At 46.2% G+C, this 23,549-nt stretch overlaps 3 protein-coding genes across 3 annotated transcripts; 2 read left to right on the top strand and 1 right to left on the bottom strand.

The window, feature by feature from the left end:
- Positions 1-8,393: 8,393 nt before the first annotated feature.
- On the bottom strand, positions 8,394-10,523 carry LOC127339290 (uncharacterized). Its single transcript, XM_051365159.2, has 6 exons — positions 10,484-10,523; positions 10,247-10,302; positions 9,563-10,051; positions 8,653-9,476; positions 8,514-8,565; positions 8,394-8,402 (listed from the first exon to the last, which is right to left on the bottom strand). The coding sequence occupies exons 1-6, from the start codon at positions 10,521-10,523 to the stop codon at positions 8,394-8,396; spliced, it is 1,470 nt and encodes a 489-aa protein (XP_051221119.2).
- Positions 10,524-15,256: 4,733 nt separating this feature from the next.
- On the top strand, positions 15,257-15,700 carry LOC127339291 (uncharacterized). Its single transcript, XM_051365160.2, has one exon. It carries the CDS (start codon positions 15,257-15,259, stop codon positions 15,698-15,700), a length of 444 nt encoding a protein of 147 aa, XP_051221120.2.
- A 507-nt stretch (positions 15,701-16,207) lies between these two features.
- LOC127341384 (uncharacterized) lies at positions 16,208-20,042 on the top strand. The gene is made up of 8 exons (XM_051367220.2): positions 16,208-16,539; positions 18,097-18,360; positions 18,448-18,519; positions 18,610-18,648; positions 18,785-18,892; positions 18,987-19,084; positions 19,286-19,397; positions 19,618-20,042. The coding sequence occupies exons 1-8, from the start codon at positions 16,375-16,377 to the stop codon at positions 19,864-19,866; spliced, it is 1,107 nt and encodes a 368-aa protein (XP_051223180.1). The 5' UTR covers positions 16,208-16,374; the 3' UTR covers positions 19,867-20,042.
- Positions 20,043-23,549: the final 3,507 nt, after the last annotated feature.

Raw genomic sequence — 23,549 nt, 5'->3', positions numbered from 1 at the left:
ATCGACGTTTCTTCGGCATCATCTTGCTGACGGCGCCCTTCATCTTCACCCTCAAGGTTCAGATAAGAAGAGATATCATCTTCTTCTTGTCCGGTCGGCACATATAGAATATCGCCTTTTATGATGCCGAACATATGGTCTTCAAGGTCCGGATCATAGTTGTCCAGAATCGGGTCAGCTCTATCGTCCGCCATATGTCAGTCCTGAAAACATGTAGTCAAAACAAATTAATTAAGTGAAGAAGGGGGGCGGTGGCGGTGGCGAAAGGGCGGTGGCAAAAGGAGGGGGCGAGGAAGGGGTGGGAGAGGGTGTCGCGGTGGATGGATGGCCGAATCAAGACGATGGGCCAACAGGGCGAAAAAGAAACTCGTGCATGCGTTTTCCTTTCATTTTTTTTATAAGAAAGAAGAAGGAGAATAAACGGAAGGGAGCGGGCCGGAGACGTGGCGATGGATCCGTTTTCCGTGGCGCACCAATTAAAGCTAGCGAGGATGGATGGATCGGTCGCATTCATGCCAGCGTTGGACAGCGACGTGCGGATTCATCGGACAAGTGCCGTGGAGAGGGGGGGAAGGGCGACGTGAACCGGTTGGGCAAACAGAGAAGGCAACCGCCAACCGGGTGGGCACGCGCGCGGATTTTGATTTCAATTTTTCGGGAAGAGAGAGGCCCGAGAGGCGGAATGCGTTTCGTTTCGTTTCGTTTCGTTGGCTAGCTCAAAAGTCGTTTCTTCGAGAGGGTGGCAAAGAGGAAAACGCCACCATATGCATGTGCACAGCTGGAGCGTGTCTCGTCGCGGTCGGTCTTTGTGCTGCTAGCTCAACACGTTCACATCCATGTGCGGGACGGCGAAACGAAACGGCGCGCCAGTAAATTTTGGTTAATTAAGTTGATTTTTGGTTAAGTTTAAACTTATTGTATTAAGTTAAAATTAAACTTATTGTATTAAGTTTAAACTTATTGTATTAAGTTAAAATTAAACTCAAATTTTAGTTATGTTTTTTTTGTTAACTGTAGTTTTTTTTGTTAAGTCAAATTTGAGTTTCTTTTTAGTCAAATTTTAGTTTTTTTTAGTTATTTTTTCTTTCAAAATTAACAAGAAAAAAACTAAAAAAAGAAAAAAAAAAGCCCCGGCGGCCCCTTCGATCTCTCTCCTCACAGAGAGAGCAAAGCGCGCGCACCGGCCGTGCGTGCGGCAGAGGGGCGCCGGCGTGGGCTGCGTGGTGAGGGCCGGCGGCGCCCACGGCCGAGAACGGCGGCGAGCTCCGCGCGCGCGGGCCTACGGCGGAGGCGGACGGCGCGGTCTCGTGCGCGCGCGGCGCGCGCGGCCGGCGTCTCGTTGTGCGTGGGCGGCGACTACGGCGGCGGCCGAGCGGAGGTGGCGGTTCGTCGGCGGCGGCGACTTACGGCGGCGGCGGTTCGTCGACGGTGTCGTCGGCGGAGGAGAGAGCTCGGAGCGCGGGCGCGGCAGCAGCCTGACGGCGTCGTCGTCTGCGAGGAGCTCTCGATCGGCGGCGTCGTCTGCGAGGAGATGAAGCGATGAAACCGCCTCGCGGCACGCGCGAGTTTAAATAGGGAACGACCTTTGGTCGTGGTTGGGGTCACCAACCGCGACTAAAGGGGTACCTTTAGTCGCGGTTGGTGACCCCAACCGCGACTAAAGGGTATTTTCGCCGGGTTTTCGTTTCCCGCGGAAAAATACCCTTTAGTCGCGGTTGGTGACCCCAACCGCGACCAAAGGTATTTTCCAAATTACTTTTCATTTCAAAATCTGAAAAATACAAATAATATATCAAAAAATTCAGAGAAATAAAACTAATTCATTTCAAAATCTGAAAATACAAATAATATATCAAAAAATTCAGAAAAATAAAACTAATTCATTTAAAAATCTTAAAAATACAAATAATATCTCAAAAAATTCAGAAAAATAAAACTAATTCATTTAAAAATCTTAAAAATACAAATAATATATCAAAAAATTCAGAAAAATAAAACTAATTCAATTCAAAATGTTGAAAATACAAATAATACATCAATAAATTCAGAAAAATAAAACTAATTCAATTCAAAATTTTAAAAATACAAATAATATATCAAAAACTTCAAAAAAATAAAACTAATTCAATTCAAAATGTTGAAAATACAAATAATACATCAATAAAAATCAGAAAATAAAACTAATTCAATTCAAATTCTTAAAAATACAAATAATATATCAAAAAAATCAGAAAAATAAAACTAATTCAATTCAAATTCTTAAAAATACAAATAATATATCAAATAAATCAGAAAAATAAAACTAATTCAATTCAAATTCTTAAAAATACAAATAATATATCAAAAAAATCAGAAAAATAAAACTAATTCAATTCAAATTCTTAAAAATACAAATAATATATCAAATAAATCAGAAAAATTCTTCCCGCCACTTTCTTCCCGCCACTTTCTTCCCGCCTCTTTCTTCCCGCCACTTTCTTCCCGCCACTTTCTTCCCGCCTCTTTCTTCCCGCCACTTTCTTCCCGCCTCTTTCTTCCCGCCTCCTGTCTTCCCGCTTCCATTTTTCCCGCCATTTGTCACTACATATAGGTAGCCCGGCTTGGCCAGCATTATCACATCTCTACAATCTCTCATCACTCTCTCATGGCTTCCACCGCACCCACTCTAACCTACCAGCAGGTGGAGGAGCTTTGCGCCTCGAACTACCCTTGCCCACCGGGCTACCGCGTCCCTGCCGGCTGGAGCCTAAGCGCCGGCGGCGTGCTTGGTCCCTCCCGTCCTCGTGTGCGCGCCGGCAGCCATCACGAACCACTACTACCTCGACCTCACGCCGGAGCAGCGGATGAATCCCCGTTGGCATCCCGATAACCGCATACTTGGGACGCCTTCTTCATCAATCGGCGTGAGAGGGCGCTCGCAGTATGAGGAGGACGGTCGCCTCCGGAAACTTCCACGAGGCCGGCCGTCGGCTATGGTGGTACGGCCGGACTACTGCAGCGTCATGGACTACATCACGGCCGGCGATATCCCCCGCTGCGCTACCCTCGATTCGAGCCACGAGCGCCGCCCGACGAGCAGCGACGACAGCCGACGACGACGCCGGCAACTTAGAAGGCGACGACTACCGGTACAACGGCGGCGGCTATGAAGACTACGAGTATGCATATTATACGCCTAGGCAGAGTATGACTAAATCACTCCAAATTTCATGTATGCAGGAGTATGACTTAGTCACTCCAAATTTCATGTATGCGGGAGTATGACTTAGTCACTCCAAATTTCCCGTATGCGGGAGTATGACCGAATCACTCCAAATTTCATGTATCATCGTTGCTATCTCGAGTCAATTGAATCATTCGAAAATGGACACCAAACACATCACGGGTAATATAATTCACATGATTCATTCAACAAAGTTTGGTACAATAAATTATTACACATCATTTCTTCCCTTGTGTCCCTGCTTGCTTACGATTGTGCCGTATCCATGGAGCATCCTCATCATTTAACTTAATGCTTGGGTCGGTGTTCACTTTGAAGGGCGGAATTTCAGCAAACATATTATAATCTTCGACATGTCTGTCTTGTCCTCCACTCCCACGATGTTTCTTTTCCCCGAAAGAACAATGTGGCGCTTTGGATCATCGCATGATGTACCGATCGTTTTCTTATCTTTCCGTTTCCTCGGTTTGCTACTCATGTCCTTCACATAGAAAACCTGAGCGACATCTTTCGCTAGGACGAATGGTTCGTCAAGGTAACCAAGATTGTTGAAATCCACCATTGTCATTCCGTATTGCTGGTCCACCTTTACCCCACCTCCGTTAGCTTGAACCATTTGCAGGAACAAAGGGACCCTAAAGGAGGGTCCATAGTCAAGTTCCCATATCTCCTCTATGTAACCATAATATGTGACCTTTTGCCCATTCTCGGTTCTTGCATCAAAGCGGACACCACTGTTTTGGTTGGTGCTCTTTTTATCTTGGGCGATCGTGTAAAATGTATTCCCATTTATCTCGTACCCTTGGAAAGTCGTTATAGTCGAAGATGGTGTCTTGGCCAACATGTACAGCTGATCTACAACATGATCGTCATTCATTAAATGTTTTCTCAACCAACTGCCGAAAGTCTCCATGTGGGCCTTCCTAATCCAGGATTCAGACTTCCCAGGGTTGTCCGAGCGTAAAATATTCTTGTGTTTCTCAAAGTACGGAGCCACCAAGCTGGAATTGGTCGAAGCGTGTGGTGTGCTTCGGTCAGAGAATGGCCGTCCATAGATATCGTTGATTTCCTTCAGATCGTGCCTTTTCCACTTAGTCTCCCCTCGTGCCTCGATCGAGGAAGACCAATCGGCTTAAGGTCATGAACAAAGTCAACACAAAACTCAATTACCTCCTCATTTCCATAGCCCTTGGCGATGCTTCCTTCTCGCCTAGCACGGTTACGAACATATTTCTTTAATATTCCCATGAACCTCTCGAAGGGGAACATATTGTGTAGAAATACGGGACCGAGAATGGAAATCTCATCGACTAGGTGAACCAGGAGGTGCGTCATAATATTGAAGAAGGATGGCGGGAACACCAACTCGAAACTGACAAGACATTGGATCACATCGTTCTGTAACCGTGGTAGAACTTCTGGATTGATTACCTTCTGAGAGATTGCATTGAGGAATGCACATAGCTTCACAATGGCTACTCGAACATTTTCCGGCAGGAGCCCCCTCAAAGCAATCGGAAGCAATTGCGTCATAATCACGTGGCAGTCGTGAGACTTCGTGTTTTGGAACTTTTTCTCCGCCATGTTTATTATTCCCTTTATATTGGACGAGAATCCTGACGGGACCTTCATACTGCTCGGGCATTCAAAAAGATGACCTTCTCTTCTTTGGTCGGAGCGTAGCCGGCACGACCTTGAAACCGTTCCGGATGCCGGTCATCGTGGTCTTTCAAACTTTCTTTGAGAGTCTGCCGTGCTTCCTTTGTATCATTTGACTTCCCATACACGCCCAAGAAGCCGAGGATGTTCACGCAAATATTCTTCGTAACGTGCATCACGTCGATTGCAGAGCGGACTTCTAGGACTTTCCAATATTCTAGCTCCCGAATATAGATTTCTTCTTCCACATGGCTGCGTGCCCATCAGCTCCCTTCGGAACCGATTGTCCGCCAGACCCTTTCCAAAGATGACTTTCAAATCCTTGACCATATCAAATACCTCAGCACCGGTGTGTTCCATGTGCTTCGGCCGGTGATCTGCCTTGCCGTTGTAATGCTTGCCTTTCTTTCTTCGGATGACCTTTCGGAAGAAATCGATGATGCCCAAGGTACACGTTCTTCTTACAATTTGGCAAATGTACACTTTCGAGTCTCATGTAAGCGATGCGTGCATGCATTGTATCCCTTATTTGACAGTCCCGAAAGGTTACTAAGAGCAGGCCAATCGTTGATGGTTACGAAAAGCAACGCTCGTAGGTCAAATTCCTCTTCTTTGTGCTCATCCCACACACGGACACCAGGTCTGCCCCACAGTGTAAAAGTTCATCAACTAATGGCCTTAGGTACACATCGATGTCGTTGCCGGGTTGCTTCGGACCTTGGATGAGCACCGGCATCATAATGAACTTCCGCTTCATGCACAACCAAGGAGGAAGGTTGTAGATGCATAGAGTCACGGGCCGGTGTACTATGGCTGGAGCTCTGCTCGCCAAAAGGATTCATGCCATCCGTACTTAGACCAAATCTTATGTTCCTTGCGTCACTGCAAAATCTTTGAACTCTCTGTCGATCTTTCTCCATTGCGTTCCATCTGCGGGGTGTCTCAACTCCCCGTCCGACTTACGGTCCTCTTTGTGCCATCGCAACAACTTGGCATGCTCTTTGTTCCCGAACAGACGTTTCAACCGTGGTATTATAGGAGCATACCACATCACCTTGGCGGGAACCCTCTTCCTGGGTTTCGGCCCTCAACATCGTCACCAGGGTCATCGCCTCGATCTTATAACGCAATGCGGTGCATACCGGCATTCATTCAAATTCTCGTATTCACCGCGGTAGAGGATGCGATCGTTGATGCATGCATGTATCTTCGTAACCTCTAAACCTAGAGGGCGGACAACCTTCTTTGCTTCGTACGTGGCGGGCAACTCGTTATTCTTTGGAAACATATTCTTCAATATTTTCAGCAAGTTTTCAAATGCCGAGTCGACTACACCTGCTGTGCCTTCCATTTCAGCAAATCCAGTGTGCAGCCCAGCTTTTTCAGACCATCATCGCATCCGGGGTACATCGCCTTCCTGTGATCCTCTAACATGCGATCCAAATTCTCCCTCTCCTTTTCGGTTTCGCAGCCGTCTCCGTGCATCGGCAATGGTCCGACCAAGATCATCAACGGGATCATCACGTGCCTCTTCTTCACCTTCCCCTTCACCTTCCCCTTCACCTTCAAAGATCCTCCATGAAAGTATCACCGAAATGAGCAAGATAGCTTTCATCGATGGAATCATCCCCTTCTTCATCTTCTTCCATTATAACCCCTCTTTCTCCATGCTTGGTCCAACAATTATAGCTTGGCATGAAACCGTGCCGAAGCAGGTGCATGTGAACATCTCTTGAGGAAGAGTAACCCTTCTGATTCTTATAGTTAACACATGGACAGATAACAAAACCCCCCTGCTTGTTCGCATTAGCCACTACGAGGAAATCTTTCAAACCCGTACTGAACTCGCCGGAGAGTCGGTTACCGTACATCCATTGCCGATTCATCTGCATTATTATAATATAAAATATATAATTAACCATCATGCATTTGTTAAACTAACTAGCTACAAACAATATAAATTAAACAATGAACTACACACATGCATATTTTATCAATGACACATCAAAGGTTCAAGTTGCTAACCGCGATCGAGGAGGAAAAAATAAATGAGAAAGCTCAAGTGTGGCTCCAACACTTCATATCATGTTTGTTTCATGCTCTTGGGGCATTTCATCAAACACCTTATGTGCATAAGAGGAACCAAAAGCAAACCTAACACCCACTTGTGAAGTTTGTGAAGAGAATGGCTCCAAATGGCTAAGTGTTGGCTGCTGGATGGGTATATATAGGGGAGGGGCTTTAGTCCCGGTTGGCCTGGCCAACCGCGACTAAAGGCCTTCAGGAGGCCCAGGCCAACCGCGACTAAAACCCCCCACGTGCACCAGCTGGCCACCGAGCGCCCTGGGCCCAGGCCTTTGGTCGCGGTTCGCCTCCCGAACCGCGACTAAAGGTCCCATTAGTCGCGGTTTCTATAGCTTCGCGACTTATGGGGCTGGACGGAAGCCTGTTTTTCTACCGGTGTGGACTGCCAACATGGGCTGTAGCCTATATACATCTAACATGAGCCAAACGAAAGTCAAGATAGGTAATAACAAAAAAGGAACATGAGCAGCTACTACAATGGCACAAATTACCCGAAAAAAAGAAAAACACAATGGCACAAATCATGCAGCAGGCGGGCAACATGATCCGAGACACGGTCGCTTTCATCTTTCGGCTGGGAAATCATTCGCAGACAACGGCGGCCACATATCTGATATACTCCTGGCCGTCCAATCCCCATCACACGTGGTCGAGGAGTTTCCAATAATTTTGCTCCATGCATATACGGCTGCAGGCCACATGATATCGTATGATATCATTTGCAGGCTGCATGATCCATGATTGCTTTGGAGTATCTAGGCAGGCAGCCTCTAGCTAGCTGCACCTCTGCTCGATTCTCTGATCCTGCATGCAAGTGTCCAATGATTCAGACTCCGGCCACTTCATACATAGTATCCTTCCACGCCATTGTGGAGTATTTTTATTTTAGAGTTTTGTATTTGTGACACATATTATTTGACTTAGTGAAATTTCTAGAAAAAAAATTTCATCTACATATGATAAGAGTATTACTTTAATGTGGGACATAACAAAATATGTAAATATCGGAGGGCAGTGGCGGAGCCAGGATTTGAATTGAGCCGGGTCGAACAAATAAGCACTAAAATTTTTTGGAGCAAAAAATGACATGTAATCAACAAAAAATGGTCCAAACTGATGCATTGATCATATTTCACCGAGTAGAAGTACAAACTGACTAAAAAACAAGAACCATATACAAAAGTGCTACATTTTGAGGAGATATTACCATACCATTAAGTTGAATCCATGCTAGGAAGTCGAAATCCACGAGGAAGATGACCTCTACGGTTACTGTAGGCATGAAAACGAAGCATAATCTTCTTGTCATCAATTTGTGCAAATATCTCTTTCTCAACATAGCAAATCATCAAATCATTGAGCCAATCATCCCCTATCTTGTTTCGAAGATCTGATTTTATAATCTTCATGGCCGAGAAAACCCTCTCTACTGATGCTGTTGCCACAGGCAATGTCAAAGCTAGTGTAATAAGGCGGTAGACAAATTATGTTTCACAAACATAGCATCAAGATATCTTTTCAAAGAAGCCGATGTAGTATCAAGGACATGCTCAACACCAAGCAATCTTTCCATGATCTCTCCTTTTTTGTTCACAAACCTACAAGCAATAACATATATGAGAATTGTGAGAGTATGATAATTGAGTTGTGGGAGTATGAGAAAGAATTGTGAGAGTATGACTAACCTCACCATCACAGCCATTTGCTCTTTAACTGATACATCACGAGACTCGTCAACAAGTAGAGAGAAACAAGCATTTCCGAGCTCACTCATAATGACATGTGTAATCTCTTCTGCACATGCTTGCACTATATCTTTTTGGATATCAGGAGATGTTAATTGACAATTGCCAGGAGCATTCTCATTGATCACATCAGCTACATCCTTGCATCTTGCACCATACCAATCCAACATCTCACGGAAATTCCCCTTGTTCAAGGAAGTGCTAGACTCGTCATGCCCACGAAAAGCTAGACCTTGGTCAAGTAGAAATCTGACAACACCCACAACAGCCCTCAAACGAATCTCATATTCAATATGCGATTTTTCTTCATGAGAAACAAGAGCATATGCAACACTTTGCTTTTTATTTCTGAAATCTTCACAACTATTTCTTGCATTGTTGTGAAAGCTCGTTGGTCCACCTACATGACCCCTGAAATTTTCCGATGCTTTCTTCCAATTTGTAAACCCGGACTTTGTGAAAACATCCGATCCAAAGTGGTTACCATTGTTTGAAGATTTGAAAAGAAAACAATAAAAACAAAATGCAGCATTCTTCTCCACACTAAACTCTAACCAATCATACTTGCTATACCATGCTTCTAGAAATGATCGCTTATCCGGATTTTTGGGATAGCTATGACCAACTAAACGATTACGACCTCTCGACAAATATGCCCATCGCATTTTATCTCTAATTTCAGCGGTACCATATGATTCAATTGGTCTCCGAATTCCGGGATCGGGAACCACATTTGCTAGATCAAATATTTCCGGAACATTTGCCTACAACAATGAAAATAAAACAAACTATGAGGAAACAAACTAGACAAATATGTATCAAAATTCAAGACAAATGGGGAAAGTTCAACCTCTGTACGTGCCCTCTTGCGTGCTTCTTCTTCCGCTGCCTCGGCCAGTTCAGCGGCCTCCTCTTCTTCAATCCAGGCAGCCAGATCAGCCTCGTCGCTGGAGTCCATCAAATACGGCCGGCGGGTCAAGCAGACAGAGATGAGGGAGAGTGCAGCAGCCTCCTCTTCTTCAATCCAGGCAAACAGGGCTGCCTTGCCCGACGGGAACGGTGTGTGGCGGGGGAGAGCAGAGGAGGGGCGGCGGTCGGGAACGGGGCGAGCAGAGGACGGGCGGCGGTGCTGCAGCGCCGTGGAGACTGGAGATGGGCGGGGGCGAGCAGTCAGACGGCCGGACGGGCGGCGGCGGCGGTCGACGGCCGACGGCGGCGGAACGGGCGAGCAGTGGAACGGGGCGGCGCGTAGCGGGAGCGAGCGAGGGCGGCGGGAGCCAGCGAGGCCGCGAGGCGGCGGGAGCAGCCGAGGGCGGCCGGCGGCGGGAGCCAGCGAGGCCTGGCGGCGCGTGCGGCCGTGCGGGAGCGAGCGGGTTGGGGAATTTTAGGTCGGGGACGGGGCGTCGGGAGCGAGGATGCGGTGGGGATTTTTTTTTCCCCAAAAGTTGAGCCGGGTCGGTTGCCCAGGCTCGACCCGGTGTTGGCTCCGCCAATGTCGGAGGGCGTCATCGACTATTATATCCAGACTTCACACCTTGCTCAATCGATACGTGTACCAGAAGGCATTGTTCAAATATTCTACAACAAAAACTGGAATTCAGAATCAATTCCTATGTTCTAAGTCAAATTCCGTAAGTCCTACTGTTAAACTGTAAAAAATTTAAACAAAAAGAAGTGTAAAATGTTCTGATTTCGTAAAGTGCAGAGCGTGGTCACTCTGGGCTGACTCACTGACTGCTGCAATATCATACTTTACCGGTGGCCTACGTACGTAGGCGGAGGCGCGGTGTCGCCGTCTCGCGCACACCCATGTGCGCCCTACATACGCTGCCTGTCGTCCCACTATTGGGTGGATCCTCATCAGATTCTTGCTCTGTCCTCTTGTGTTGCAATTTGCACTTTCCAGGGGCCCTCTCGCCCAAATTTTATTCTTATCTTGCCTGTTTTTGGCATCTACAGATGATCGAGTGCTACGAGTACTGATTAACCCCGTTGCTTTGCTTAGTCTAAGTCGTCAGTTAAGTTTCTAGCTAGGACGTAATTAGGGTGAAATTCGTGCCCGGCCGACAAAAACCACTTTGTGATAATTAATCGGGGATTGCATTCACTGGAAGCTGCTCAGAAACTCCCAGTCCTACTGCAATTCGCCGAAGCTGATACGATCCATGTACATGTGGCACTGACTCAGTGAGTGAGTCGCAAGTCAATGGTCAACTTAATTTTCTGCTGGAGGAGGAACCGAGGAAATTTCACAGGTGTTCTCGTCAACTTCACCAAAGATGCGCACGTATGCTGCCGCTCCTTTTTCTTTCCCATTTTCCGCCGCTCACTCTTTCGCATCAACTTGCTCAAACGGCGCAGCGATCGATGAAGAGGATTTCTTGGACAGACTGATTACCAAGCACTAGTCTAAAGAGGATCAAGTTGTAGGAATGCACCTTTGTTAGTATTCTAATGGAGGGGCATGGATGATTAAGATACCAAGTGGCATCTGTATGATTGAGATAGTGTCGACTGATATTGCTCCTATGTTTGTGCTACCATGTATGGCTTACGACAGAGAAGCCATGATAAGAGATTCTTACGTCTCCATGTCACCTTTCCAATCTCACCTCATTTCTTCTTTAGGGCACATGGTGTACAATACATGAAATGTTTTTACGAGACAGGTTTGTCTCTATTTACATGTATCTACGTATAAAAATATGTCTAGATATATATGAGCCTAGATAAATTTGCGACCATTATTTTCGAGACGACGGTGTACAGCCTCAATGACTCCATATATAGCACAATAAAGTGCTTATTTTCGTATAGTATTGGCCTTTACTGGATAGTGTTGAAAAATTTATCAACTTGCATGTGAGTGCATCTCTTGGTCCAAGACAACAATGTTTCATAGCTTTAGATCCATCAACGTGCAGTCTCTTATCATCGAGGATGAGCCTTTGATGATTACCCAACATAAAAACCTTATCGCACTTATCGCAATTGAAAATCAGGAAAATCATACTCCCTCTAATCCATATTATTTGTCGATGATTCAGTACACACGACAAGTAAAATGGATCGGAGGGAATAGCACATTTTCGTATTTGTCCCCTTGAAACTTAATAATGGTTTCCTTTACTCCAGTTTTCCGATAACTTCCGATCATTACCTCAAACATATTGTTTTTCTTCTATTTGAGAAGTCACATGGCAACGACTCTCTTTGTCTCTTCTCTCTTTGTGCACTCATGAAGTGCTTTACTTAAAATTCAGTTTTTTCTAGCTTTTTTAGTATCAAGTGGTTTGCGAGTGGGGGAGGGGTGTATGCTAGCCATTATTATTTATAGTGCTCTTTAGGGTTCATACCTTCTGAATGGTAAGTTTCATCCAATACTCTCTTCTCTTTATCTTTCGATTGTCATCACTATTGGTGGTATTATAATCGTATCACCATCTTGGCATTATGATGGATACACACTCTTGAGTGCAATATAAGCGGCAGTAAATGAAAAAGGTGAATGGAATATGCTAGTACAACAACATTTTGGGTGAGTAGGGTGTAAAAAAGCATAAGGCTGTGTTTGGATGCATAGAATCCTATATGGAATTGAATTGGACTTTCAGTTTCCAAATCTAAGATGGAAATGAATTGGCTCTGAAATAGAATTCAGCTGTTTGGATGTGCTCGGAATTTCATGTTGAATTCGAAGGTGAATGCAATTCCAAATCCTGTTTGGATGTGCAAACCCTGGAATTAGGTGTTTTGTTAAATTTAAACAATATGAAGCACACACAAAAATTGACCACAGCTATCCATTCGTGTCCATATAAAAAAAATGAAAGCAGAATCAAACGGCCTCATCCCAATAATAAAAATAAACGAGGTAGACCACAGTTATCCATCGGCCTCATCCCCATCGTTCCCAGCTCCGGCCAGCACTTGCCGGCGAGGCGGCCGCCGTCTCCACCTCCGCCTGCTAGGGGCCGAGCGCTGCGCGCCTCCGCTCGCAGGGGACGAGCGCCGCGCGCCTCCGCTCGCGGCCGGGAGCCTCCACCGCGCGCCTCCGCTCGCGGCCGTGGCCGAGCGCCGCGGCCATGGGGCCGAGCGCCGCGCGCCTCCGCTCGCGGCCAGGTGCCTCCGCCGAGCGCCTCCGCTGTCCAGAGCTCGCGGGAAAGGGCCGCCGCCGTTCACCCTGTGCTAGCCGTCGAGCGCAACTGCCGGGAGAAGAGGAGGGGCTGAACTTGCGTCGGGATGGAGGCGGCGATGGGCGCGTTGCTGCTTGCTCTTTTGCGCTCGCGAGGAAGAGGCTTCAGTTTCCGAGCGATTCCGAGGGTCTGACCTCGGAAAGTTTTGCGGGATGTTAACACATACCGATTCGGCTGTGGAATTTGGGCTCGGTTTCCACGCTCCAATTCTAAGACCGATCCAAACGGTGGAAACTGCTCACGAATTCCAGATTCGGTGATTCCGAGCCCAATTCCATGCATCCAAACACAGCATAAGGGATTACAATAATTCAAAGTTGCACCTTGAAGACGTGCTCTCGTGTAAAGTATTTCAAGTTTAGAAAAAAGAAAATTTTAATTAAAGTTAATTGTCCATGTCGTGTATATAAGTCCCTCAAGACAATTCCAATTCCCGCCTTCCCTGCTTGCAGAGTCCCATCCAACATCAACATTAGCTTTGACCGTCCCTTCTGTCAGTGCTACCCATCGCGAGAGATCTGATGGACCCTCATAACTGTTAGCTCGTTTAGGTAGAATAGGTTGCTTGCCCTTGGCTGTTAGGGTATCCGTATTTGCATTAGCGAAAAACTCCCAATAGCTGTTCAAATATGTAATCGACGCAGATATAGAGGCCTTCCCATCATCATGAACCAAGTTGTTTCTATGATGCCATGTCCGCAACAGCAGAAAAATGATTTTCGCCCATGAGGTCGTCGGTACGTTGCTTATAAGCTGAATGACCCATTCTTTTCCCGTGTTGCGCAACACGCTTTCATGGGGCAGGTCCTATATCTGTCTTATTCCTTCACGCAGCGCTCGCGCAACAGTACATGTCACAAGGGCATGAAAACCATCTTCTATTCCAGCACCACAAATGGAACAAGTCGATCAATCGTCGAAATTCGCCTGTGGAGATTTGCACGCACTGCAAGTGTGGATGTCGCTGCTTTCCAAGCAAAAATCTGCATCTTTTGGGGAACCTTGGCCTGCCAAATAAAATTCCAGATTTTCCTGTCGCCCTTCGCTGCAGAACTACTTTGGCCACAACTCAACGCCTCTAGTGTAGGATGAAAGCCAAGGTGGCCGTAAAACTCCCATTTTTTCTCAGGTAGCCAAGACACAAAGTTTTTCAGTAAAATATAATAGCATACATTGATAAAATATTTCATATTTTTCTGATATATTTCAGTAAAATGTTTGCGTTTTTACTGTTTACTCCTTACCCATGTGTCAAATATCCAATTTCTCCAAGCACTCGTGACGCAGCAGAGTGCCGAAGAAGATAGACCCCGTCCTCTGCTTCGCCGCTCTATAAAAAGAGAAGAGCTATATACATTTTTAGTCCCACAACTTGTCTACTATGTGCAAATTAGTCCCACTTCTTGCAAAATGAACTATAGTAGTCCCACAACTTGTCTTTGTCGTGCAAAACTGGTCCAAACAACCGAGAAGCGGACACGTGGCGATGTTCGTTTTGCACAAATGCCCCTGCATGTTTACCTTTAGCACATGCGGCCGTTCAACTTCATACGGTACCGCCTGTCAGTGGATGAAGAAACACATAAAATCTGTGTGCAGGTGAGGGTTCGAACTCACGAGCTAAGGTCAGGGTCTATATGTGGAAGCCACTTGAGAAAGGAATTATTTGTGTTCGATATTGCAACGCCCTTGTATTGTCTTCTGAAACATGGTCTGTTGGTATAACGCTCAGTACTTTGTTGCCGTGTTCCTCATGTATATGAATCCAACACCATTCCCACAACTAGAAACAACACCTATCCATCTACAGAGGAACTTCGAGAGAACAGTTCAATGAGAAACCCACTAATTCCATTTTCAATTGCTGTTCAAATATCCCTCTAGTTTTCAGAACGTAAAGATCTTCAACTTCATTAGGTAGTCAAATCGCATTAGCAAACCTGCATCGTCTCAATCTACCATTCTTTACTTTTTATCCCAAATAGCAAACTTCTAAGAAGTGCAGCATGATAACCACAATATATCATGTACTCCTTCCGCCTCGAAATATATGTTGGATACATTCAAATTTAGCCAAATTTACGATATCAATTTCGAGACAAAAGGAGTACTAACTATCAAATGCGCGAAAATAGCGTACGCGCTAAATTTTTGCCCCGCGCGTAGGAGATTTGGCGTGCGCGGAGCTCGCGGTATAAAACGGCGCGTGCAACCGTCCTCAACCGCCGCTGAAAAGTCCCTCCCGCCACGCGCCGCCCTCCCGCCTACCACGCGTCGCTTCCCCTTCCACGCGCACCACCGTCGCCGAGACCGCGCCGCATGGCTCCCGGCGCAATCGCTCCGGTTTCATGGGCGTGCGCGCCCGCCCGAGCGGCACGTTCTACGCGGAAATCCGCGCCGGCGGCGCTCGCCTCACCCTCGGCACCTTCGCCACCGTGGAGCAGCGGTGCACCCCTACGACGTGGCGGCATGGCGCCTCGGGCGCACCCGCCAACAAACTCAATTTTAAGGACCGCGAGTCTCTTGGTTGGCTTCGACAGCCCTCGTCACCGCCGAGCGGCGCCGCTACCGCCGGCAGATTCGGCCGCCGCCTCGCCATTGCGCACGCGGATGAACGTGCCATGGAGGCGTGGGCCGCCGCCTTCCCGCGGGACATCCTCGACGAGCGCGCCTTCTACGAGCAGAAGAAGGCAGATCGCAGGGCGGAGAAGGAGGCCATTCGCGCGGGCAAGCCGTTCATCGAGGTGCGGGAAGTCGGCCCGACAACCATCGACGGAAACAATGATTGTTAGGCGGATTTGGTCTTGACTGAGCCAAGTCGTCGGGATCGGACTTCGACTTCTCCGATTTTTAGATGCATTGTATCCGTTTAGTTATCGTTCTTATCGTGAACAACACCAGCATACTGCCCTTCACGAGACTAGAATATTTTAACGTTGATGGTTAACACATCAAGCTTCATAATTATGTGGCTGGCACCTGTAGCCTTTGTTACCGCGACCTGGGGTCGTGAGTTCGATCTCTGTCACCCACGTAAGTTATTTTATGTGTTTATTCATCTACTGACATCCGGGACCGTATGAGGGGGACCACGAAACGGCCACATATGCCAGAGGGAAATATGCAAGGGCATTTGTGCAAAAAGAACATCGCCATGTGTCCGCTTCTCGGTTGTTTGGACTAGTTTTGCACAGAAAATACAAGTTGTGGGACTGCTATAGTCCATTTCACAAGAAGTGGGACTAATTTGCACATCATAGACAAGTTGTGGGACTGGAGGTGTATATACCTCAAAAGAGAACCCCTCTTCAATTCCAACAAACTCCGACCGCCGCCCCACTGCGCAGCGCCACGCAGCCACCGGCGGCGACCCTTTCCTCCTCAGCCACCACCGCTCCACGAGAGGCGGGTGGACGCGGAGGGAGGAGGAGCGCGCGCGCGCGGCCAAGAGAAACACAGGGGAACCATGGTTGCCGAGGCAGATCATCAGCAGCCAGGCCGGCCGGCCGGCAGGGCGGCGGACCCGCCGGCAGTGCTGGGGCTGCAGGTGTCGGCGCTGATCGACCACGTCGCCCACGTCGACTGGTCCCTCCTCGATCGCGTCCCGGGCGACCGCGGCGGCTCGCAGCAGGTCCGTCCTGACCCTTCCCGCTTTCAACAGTCGTCGTAATTCACCTCGCTCGGGTATTATATCAGGACACCATGTTCCTGTAATTGTTCTCCCCGTTTTGTCTGCCATTATTGGGTTGCTGGTGGATCCCATGTGTTCCCCAGCAGGTCTCGCGGGTTCAGCTTGAAAGAACTCGCTCACTCACTGATTGCGCCGTCTGTTTTCCCAGCTGCTGGCCATGTGATATTTAGATCCACTGTCCTTAAAATAACATCGTTAGATCCTCAGTTCTTTCTTGTGGAATTCCAAATTTTCTATATAAAAAGTTATGTGTAAGATGTAACTGAACTGCTCCCCTGCCTGCAAATTGGCGTGGTTTCCCGTATATGTTTGCAATCCTGTCTGTTATGTGGTTCTTAAAAGATTCTCACTATTTTTGCCTTCTCGGAAGTGTTTGACTCGTCAGTTTCTGTTTTGGTCTTGGGTGTTACACCTCATAATAATGTCATAACAGGAACTGCTTCTGTTTTGTACCCTGTCGCACTGCTCTGCTCATCTTGGCATAGTGTTCAAATAAAAATAGCAAAAGCACTAGTTTGGTTAGGTTCAGATACTTGTTGCTTTCATTGTAGAAAGGCCTGCTAGATGGTTTGGCCTGCACACTTCTGGGATTTGTCAAACAAGGCTTTATGTCGCACCAACTGATTGGTCCATGGACTATGTTAATTATTTAGGTGTTCGGAGTTGGTACATGTTGTGAACCAGAAGAAACAACCACAGAACCACCCCTTGCCACTACTATCACCTGGTGCTCTTGACTTTTCGTTCACACGGCATATAGTTGCAGGCTGCCAGGATCCATATCTTGTAAAAATAATTATAGTATCATTCTCATGGCCAACTTTGGTTCCAGTGTATTAGGGATATTTTGAAAGATATGAAGGAAGAACTACTTTTGATGACCTTAGCACATCATCATTTGACGTAGACACTCAGAACATTTAAAACAACAAGCTGCTGAGTCCTGTTGTCCTGTCTGGAGTATAATACTTGTTCATTAGGGGGGGTTGCTCTAAATTATGTTCTCTCTAACACCTGATGATGCCCTGGAATTACATTTGAGACAAGTAATTTGTTTGAGTGCAGTTCACTATATCGATGAAATTATCTACTCTCTTACCGTGGGACTCAGATATAGGAGATTCTACAGTTTACCTTGCTGAAGATTTGCCAATCCTTGTTGTTTTAGTACAAGTTCAAGTTCAATAGCACTCATATTTGTCTAAATAGTTTATAGAAATCAGTGTAAAACGAAGATGTACATTTTTTTCACTTCATCTTTGGCCTTAGATATTAGCCTATTATGCTAATATTAATATCAGGTTGAACACCAATGTGTCTGTCCTTTTTTTCCATCTAGAGCTGTACACCATGCATTATTTTCTAAGGGGTAGGAGCTGTGTGACAAGAGTTATAAATATAATAGGACTGATCTGACAAAACTGAATGGGGATAGCAAACCTTATATTCTTTTTTTTATGTTGTGAATTTATTTGAGGACTGTATTATGGTTCACAGGTCTCTTTTGAGGAGTTGAATCATATTCTCAATGAAGTGAATGCCCTCATCCTTCCATCCAGCGACGGCCTCTCTCCAGTAAGAACTATGGCCGGTGGTAGTGTCGCTAATACAATTCGAGGGCTCTCAGCGGGTTTTGGGATATCAACTGGAATAATTGGAGCTCGTGGAGACGATGACCAAGGTGTTTTGTTTGTCAACAATATGAGCTTTAGTGGTGTAGATCTCACAAGATTAAGGGCAAAAAAGGGGCACACTGCGCAGGTAGTTCCGAATTCGATGTCAAAGTTACGTTTCTTCACTTATTTTCCTGCTTAGTGGTAAAGGCTGAAAATAGTACCTATTATATAGTGTGCATGCTTGGTTGATGCAAGTGGCAATCGCACTATGCGCCCATGCCTATCTAGCGCAGTCAAGCTACAGGTAACCCGTTGTTTGATGTAGTCTTAAATGTTGTATAGTTATTGTTTCTAAGCAATCTTAGTCTTGATCCACAAGCTGTCCATCTGACAGGCAAACGAGTTCACCAGGGAGGACTTCCAAGGCTCCAAGGTTGCTTCCTTTTCCTTTTACTCTACATTATGTGCATGTATATTCCAGCATATATTGCTGTCCTAGAAAGAAAATTCTGCAACACATTTGTCTGATCTGGATGCCTTTTTCATGATTGGATATTGATGTAATGCAGTGGCTGGTTGTGAGATACGCACAACAAAATCTCGGCCAGATTGTTGAGGCTATCAGGGTTGCAAAACAAGAAGGTCTCTCGGTATCATTAGATTTGGCTAGCTTTGAGGTCTGACTGCAGCTTTAAGAAGCTAATTGCTCAGTTGATTTTAATTTGCAAAGACAGCCAGATTTAGTTTCTTTGGTTTGTCTCATTGATGCAGATGGTTCGCGACTATAGGTCGCAACTAATTGCCCTTTTGGAGACTGGCAACATTGACCTTTGCTTCGCCAATGAGGATGAAGCTAGGGAGATCATAGGGTGATTCTCTCTATAATTATATATCATTCAATTTAAGTAGGAGAAAACAAAGAAAGGGTTAAATTCCAACTGGAAAGCAAATTATTGTTCTTCCTAGCTTTCTTTCTTAGAGAACTGTGCATGGTCTTCCTTTCATTCCCTTATTGCTAGGCCTTCTTCATATCTGATGTGGAAATTTAACTGCCGCGCATGTATCTGCAGGGAAGGGCTAACGTTTGATCCAGAGGAGGCACTTGCATTCTTGTCCAAGTACTGCAAATGGGCTGTGGTGACCCTCGCATCAAAGGGATGCCTTGCTAAGCATGGCAAGCAGGTGAGACGCATGCCATCGATGCGGCAACCACAATCACACGGGTCAAAATATCAATAATGTTCTTTCTATCTTTCGATGATTCATAGCTGGACCATAGAATGCCGAAGCTAAGCTGGACATATTTCCCTAACAGCAAAAACAAAAACAAATATGCTAGCTGTAATTGTGCCAGAATGCTGTTTCAACCTGCAGAGCTGAGCAAACTGATGTTTGCATGCAGGTAGTTCAGGTGCCAGCCATTGGGGAGAGCAACGCGGTGGACGCCACAGGTGCGGGCGACCTGTTCGCGAGCGGGTTCCTCTATGGGCTGGTGAAAGGGCTCCCCCTAGAGGAGTGCTGCAAGGTCGGAGCGTGCAGCGGTGGGTCTGTGATCAGGGCACTCGGCGGTGAGGTGAGGCCGGAGAACTGGCAGTGGATGTACAAGCAGATGCACGCCGGTGGATTGGTGCCCCCGGAGCTCAAGAACTGATGATCCAAATGGGATTCGTCATGCATTTGGTTACTCAATCATAAGAATCTTGTATTATGCCATTGATTGATTGCATCATTTTAAGCGCTTGCTCACATTGATCTCCCATGCACGGGAATGAGTAGGCAGCAAACTGAACTGACGATGCTTATCGAATGAACTGAACCTCGTTATGAGTAGTCGTGTCACATGCATATGTTCCTCCAAACATTTCTATGAGAACTGAATCAAACCTCTTGCTGGTTTTCGCGTGTTGGAAGTAGTTTTGCTTTCCTTCCCAACGATGCCAGCAGAAAATCACATCCTAAACTTGAAATAAAAGTCGATTGCAATCTCATGCCCTTATCTGAACAAGTTAATCAGATCCATCGTGGAACAATATGCAGGGCCGGTGGCCCTAGCAGGGTCTCAATCTTTAGCTCAGATCATACTATGTTTGCTTGGATACAACCCCCAAACTTACTTAGTTTGGGCTCTTGGATAATAAGCCAATTAATCGAGCCTGCGTAAGCACATACCGATTAGCGCAAGACAGTTCGAACCGTTAGCACATGATAATCCGGCCTAAGAAAAAATGCCCAAATATTTTGCTGGTCTGTTCGGCCAAGAGGATGCCTGCACGCCGCCGTCGCCCCTGTCGGGATGCACCTACGAGGCCTGGCTAAAGCTCGTGTCAGCACGCAGTGCCTCGTGGCCGGCAAGCATCGCTTTGCTGTGCCTTCTGCCGACTACGACCGCCACCGCCTGGCAAAGCGCCGCCAATGAGCCGACAATGATGTACAAACATACTACTTCTACCTGTACATACGCTATATATTTATACAAATAAGTTGGTTTATACGCGTTTTATATTGTGCTACGTATACAATACTTCTTTAAAAGACTATTATGCACTTAATTATGAAGGATGATCGAGCGATCTGAGCTGTCTTTGTGGGTTTGAATTCGTCTGAATATGAGAAGAAGGTTGCACTCAACAAACGGCTCATTTTGTGGGACTCGGCAATTGTTTTACACAAGAAAAAAAAACACCATCACAAAATGGGACAGGGATCCATTGACATTCAAACAGCATGGCACGCTGTGCCATGACCTCCCATCCACCCTACATTTTTCATCTAGCGGCTGCAATCAAGTGATCAGAAAATTTTGGCAAATTGTCTTTTTTGCTGCGCCTAAAATACAAAGTATTTTTTGGTTGAAACTTTCCGTACTTATAAAATGATTCGTTGGCAATACTTACATTTTTTGTTTTGAATTTTTGGATGATTTTCAAAAAAAAAAATTAAAAATGATCAAAAAATTCAAAAAAAAAATTTACATGTTGCCAACGAATCATGTTGTAAGTATGGAAAGTTTCAATAAAAAATACTTTGTATTTTGGGCGCAGCAAAAAAAAATTTGGCAAAATTTTCTGATCGCTTGATTGCAGCCGTTAGATGAAGAGTGTAGGGTGGATGGGAGGTCATGGCACAGCGTGCCATGCTGTTTGAATGTCACTGGATCCCTGTTCCATTTTGTGATGGTGTTTTTTTTTTCTTGTGTAAAACAATTGTCGAGTCTCAGAAAACGCATTGCAACAGTTTGAGAGACAACATGTGTACTATATCTTAAGTAACCGGTCAAACTTATCAGGCAGAATTTAGAGATCGAAACTAGATGTAGGCAAAGTAAGACAATATTTACCAAATATCGAGTACCAACACATCTGTTATAAAAGCGACAAGCAAATAACGAAGAACGAAACAAGAACACACGCAGGGGACACAAGATTTAACGTGGAAAACCCCTTCCAACACAGAAGGGGTTAAAACCACGAGCGCCAACCAGCAAAACTTCACTATATCGGGAGGTGTTTACAAACGCCGTGGATTATCTTATAATCTGATAAAACCCTAACCGATGGCTTACAAGATGTATATATCGGCCCAAGCCTCCGGCGACGGGCCTCGCTCCGCTCGTCAGAAGTTAGCCTCCCTTTAGTATATGAATTTGGATCACGATACAACAACATCTATTGTACTCAGGCATTCATCTGGTAGTAAATAAATTCTCCATCCACCATAGTTTACGCGAATAATGATTTCCACCTTAAATACCACTCAGCCCTCCAAGTTCGTAGCAAGCTCCTTTTTCACGCTTTAGAGCAACATCTTCAAAGCAGTAGCCTACATCAAGTAGTCGAGATAGTCTATGCATATCATGGAGAAAATGAGAGAAGAACCCAAGAAATATGGGAACATGAGGAATCGGGAGCACTCGCAGAACTTGGTAGTTGATGTGGACAAGACAAAACAAAGTTTCTTCATTTTGATGAGTGTGTGTGCGTTGTAGGATACGTTGACTAGCTACTATCTTTCCTCTTGTTGCCACAGATGGAGCAAGAAATTGTGGACAGCAGGAGAGACTTCAAAGCATGAGCCGAATACCGAGTTGCTTTTGCTCTACCTGCTGTTAGAGCAGCACCTGTATCAAGACACGCGAGCCTCTGAAACCCTGAAACCTTGAAGAACACAGCCAGGAACACGCACATAGACTGAGTATTTTGCGACGCATAAAAACTTCCGTGTCTTGTCTGCTTCTTCCTTCTATTCAAGGCACACATTGTCGTAGCGAACGTGACCGATTCCTACGCAAGGCTGATCACGACCCACTTCCCCCGCGCCATCCCACGGAGTCGATCGTATCAGGCCTACCAAACGAAAATAACGGGTCTCTGCGTGGACAGAGCACGCATCAGACTTACTCCTATCTATGTCATCCGGATATTCATTGGATATACACAGGGCAAAATCTCTACCCGTGCCCGTTCCATGACCTACCGGATATCAGCCCCATGAAATCCGTGGACATAATCGGCCGTTCATACCCGTGCCTGCTGGGCTGGATATCCGTGGATACCCGGATCTATAGATAAAATTGCCATCCGCAGATACATTGCAGTTGAATGGCAAACACATCCCTTATAAAGAGCTAATTGTATAGTGTCTCTAGGTGGCCCATTTACGGTCACCGATCGGCGCCAAATTTCAGCCCGAACCCGTAAACTAGCGGTTATTTTTCGGTTTTGGCCCGTTTACGGGCTCTGTTAGAGATGTTGTTAGACCATGCACAATGCTTAGCGGGGTGAAGAAAAATAACTAGGTTTGACAAACAAAATGAAATCTAGTAGTAGTACAATGTTTACCCATCTTGGCTGGAGCACTTTCCCCGTGTTTCTCTGGTTGGTATGCTCAGTTTTCCTTTCTTTTCCGGTTTATGTGCAGATCTTTATTATTGAAAAGGAGATTGGAAAAAGAAGATGTCTAGTTCAGGTCTAGTTTAGGTGCAGAGTTTCCAGTCTTTTGATAGACTCACAAGTAAAGGAGAGGTGATACAAGTGCTCGATGGCCTGGGCCTAAGAGCATCTCCACTCGTCTCCCCACAGAGCCCCCCACGGCCACTTTTTTTCATCCGGACGGCGAAAAACGGCCCAGTCAGGCCCCCGGTTCCTCGTTTTGATCCGGATTTGAGCCTATTTTCGCCCGGACTCCCCATGCCATCCCCGGCCCCCCGGGGAGCGCTCGGGGACTCCGGATGAAGCTAAACCAACCGCCCACGCCCACGTGTCTCCTCTTTCGTCCGGATTCCCCGAGCCGTCCTCTTTTTCCCCGAGAAACGCCGCTTGGGGAGCACACGACTAG

The sequence above is a fragment of the Lolium perenne genome, chromosome 3 (assembly GCF_019359855.2).
Source record: "Lolium perenne isolate Kyuss_39 chromosome 3, Kyuss_2.0, whole genome shotgun sequence".
NCBI lineage: Eukaryota > Viridiplantae > Streptophyta > Magnoliopsida > Poales > Poaceae > Lolium > Lolium perenne.
This window is presented reverse-complemented; position numbering and strand designations above follow the sequence as displayed.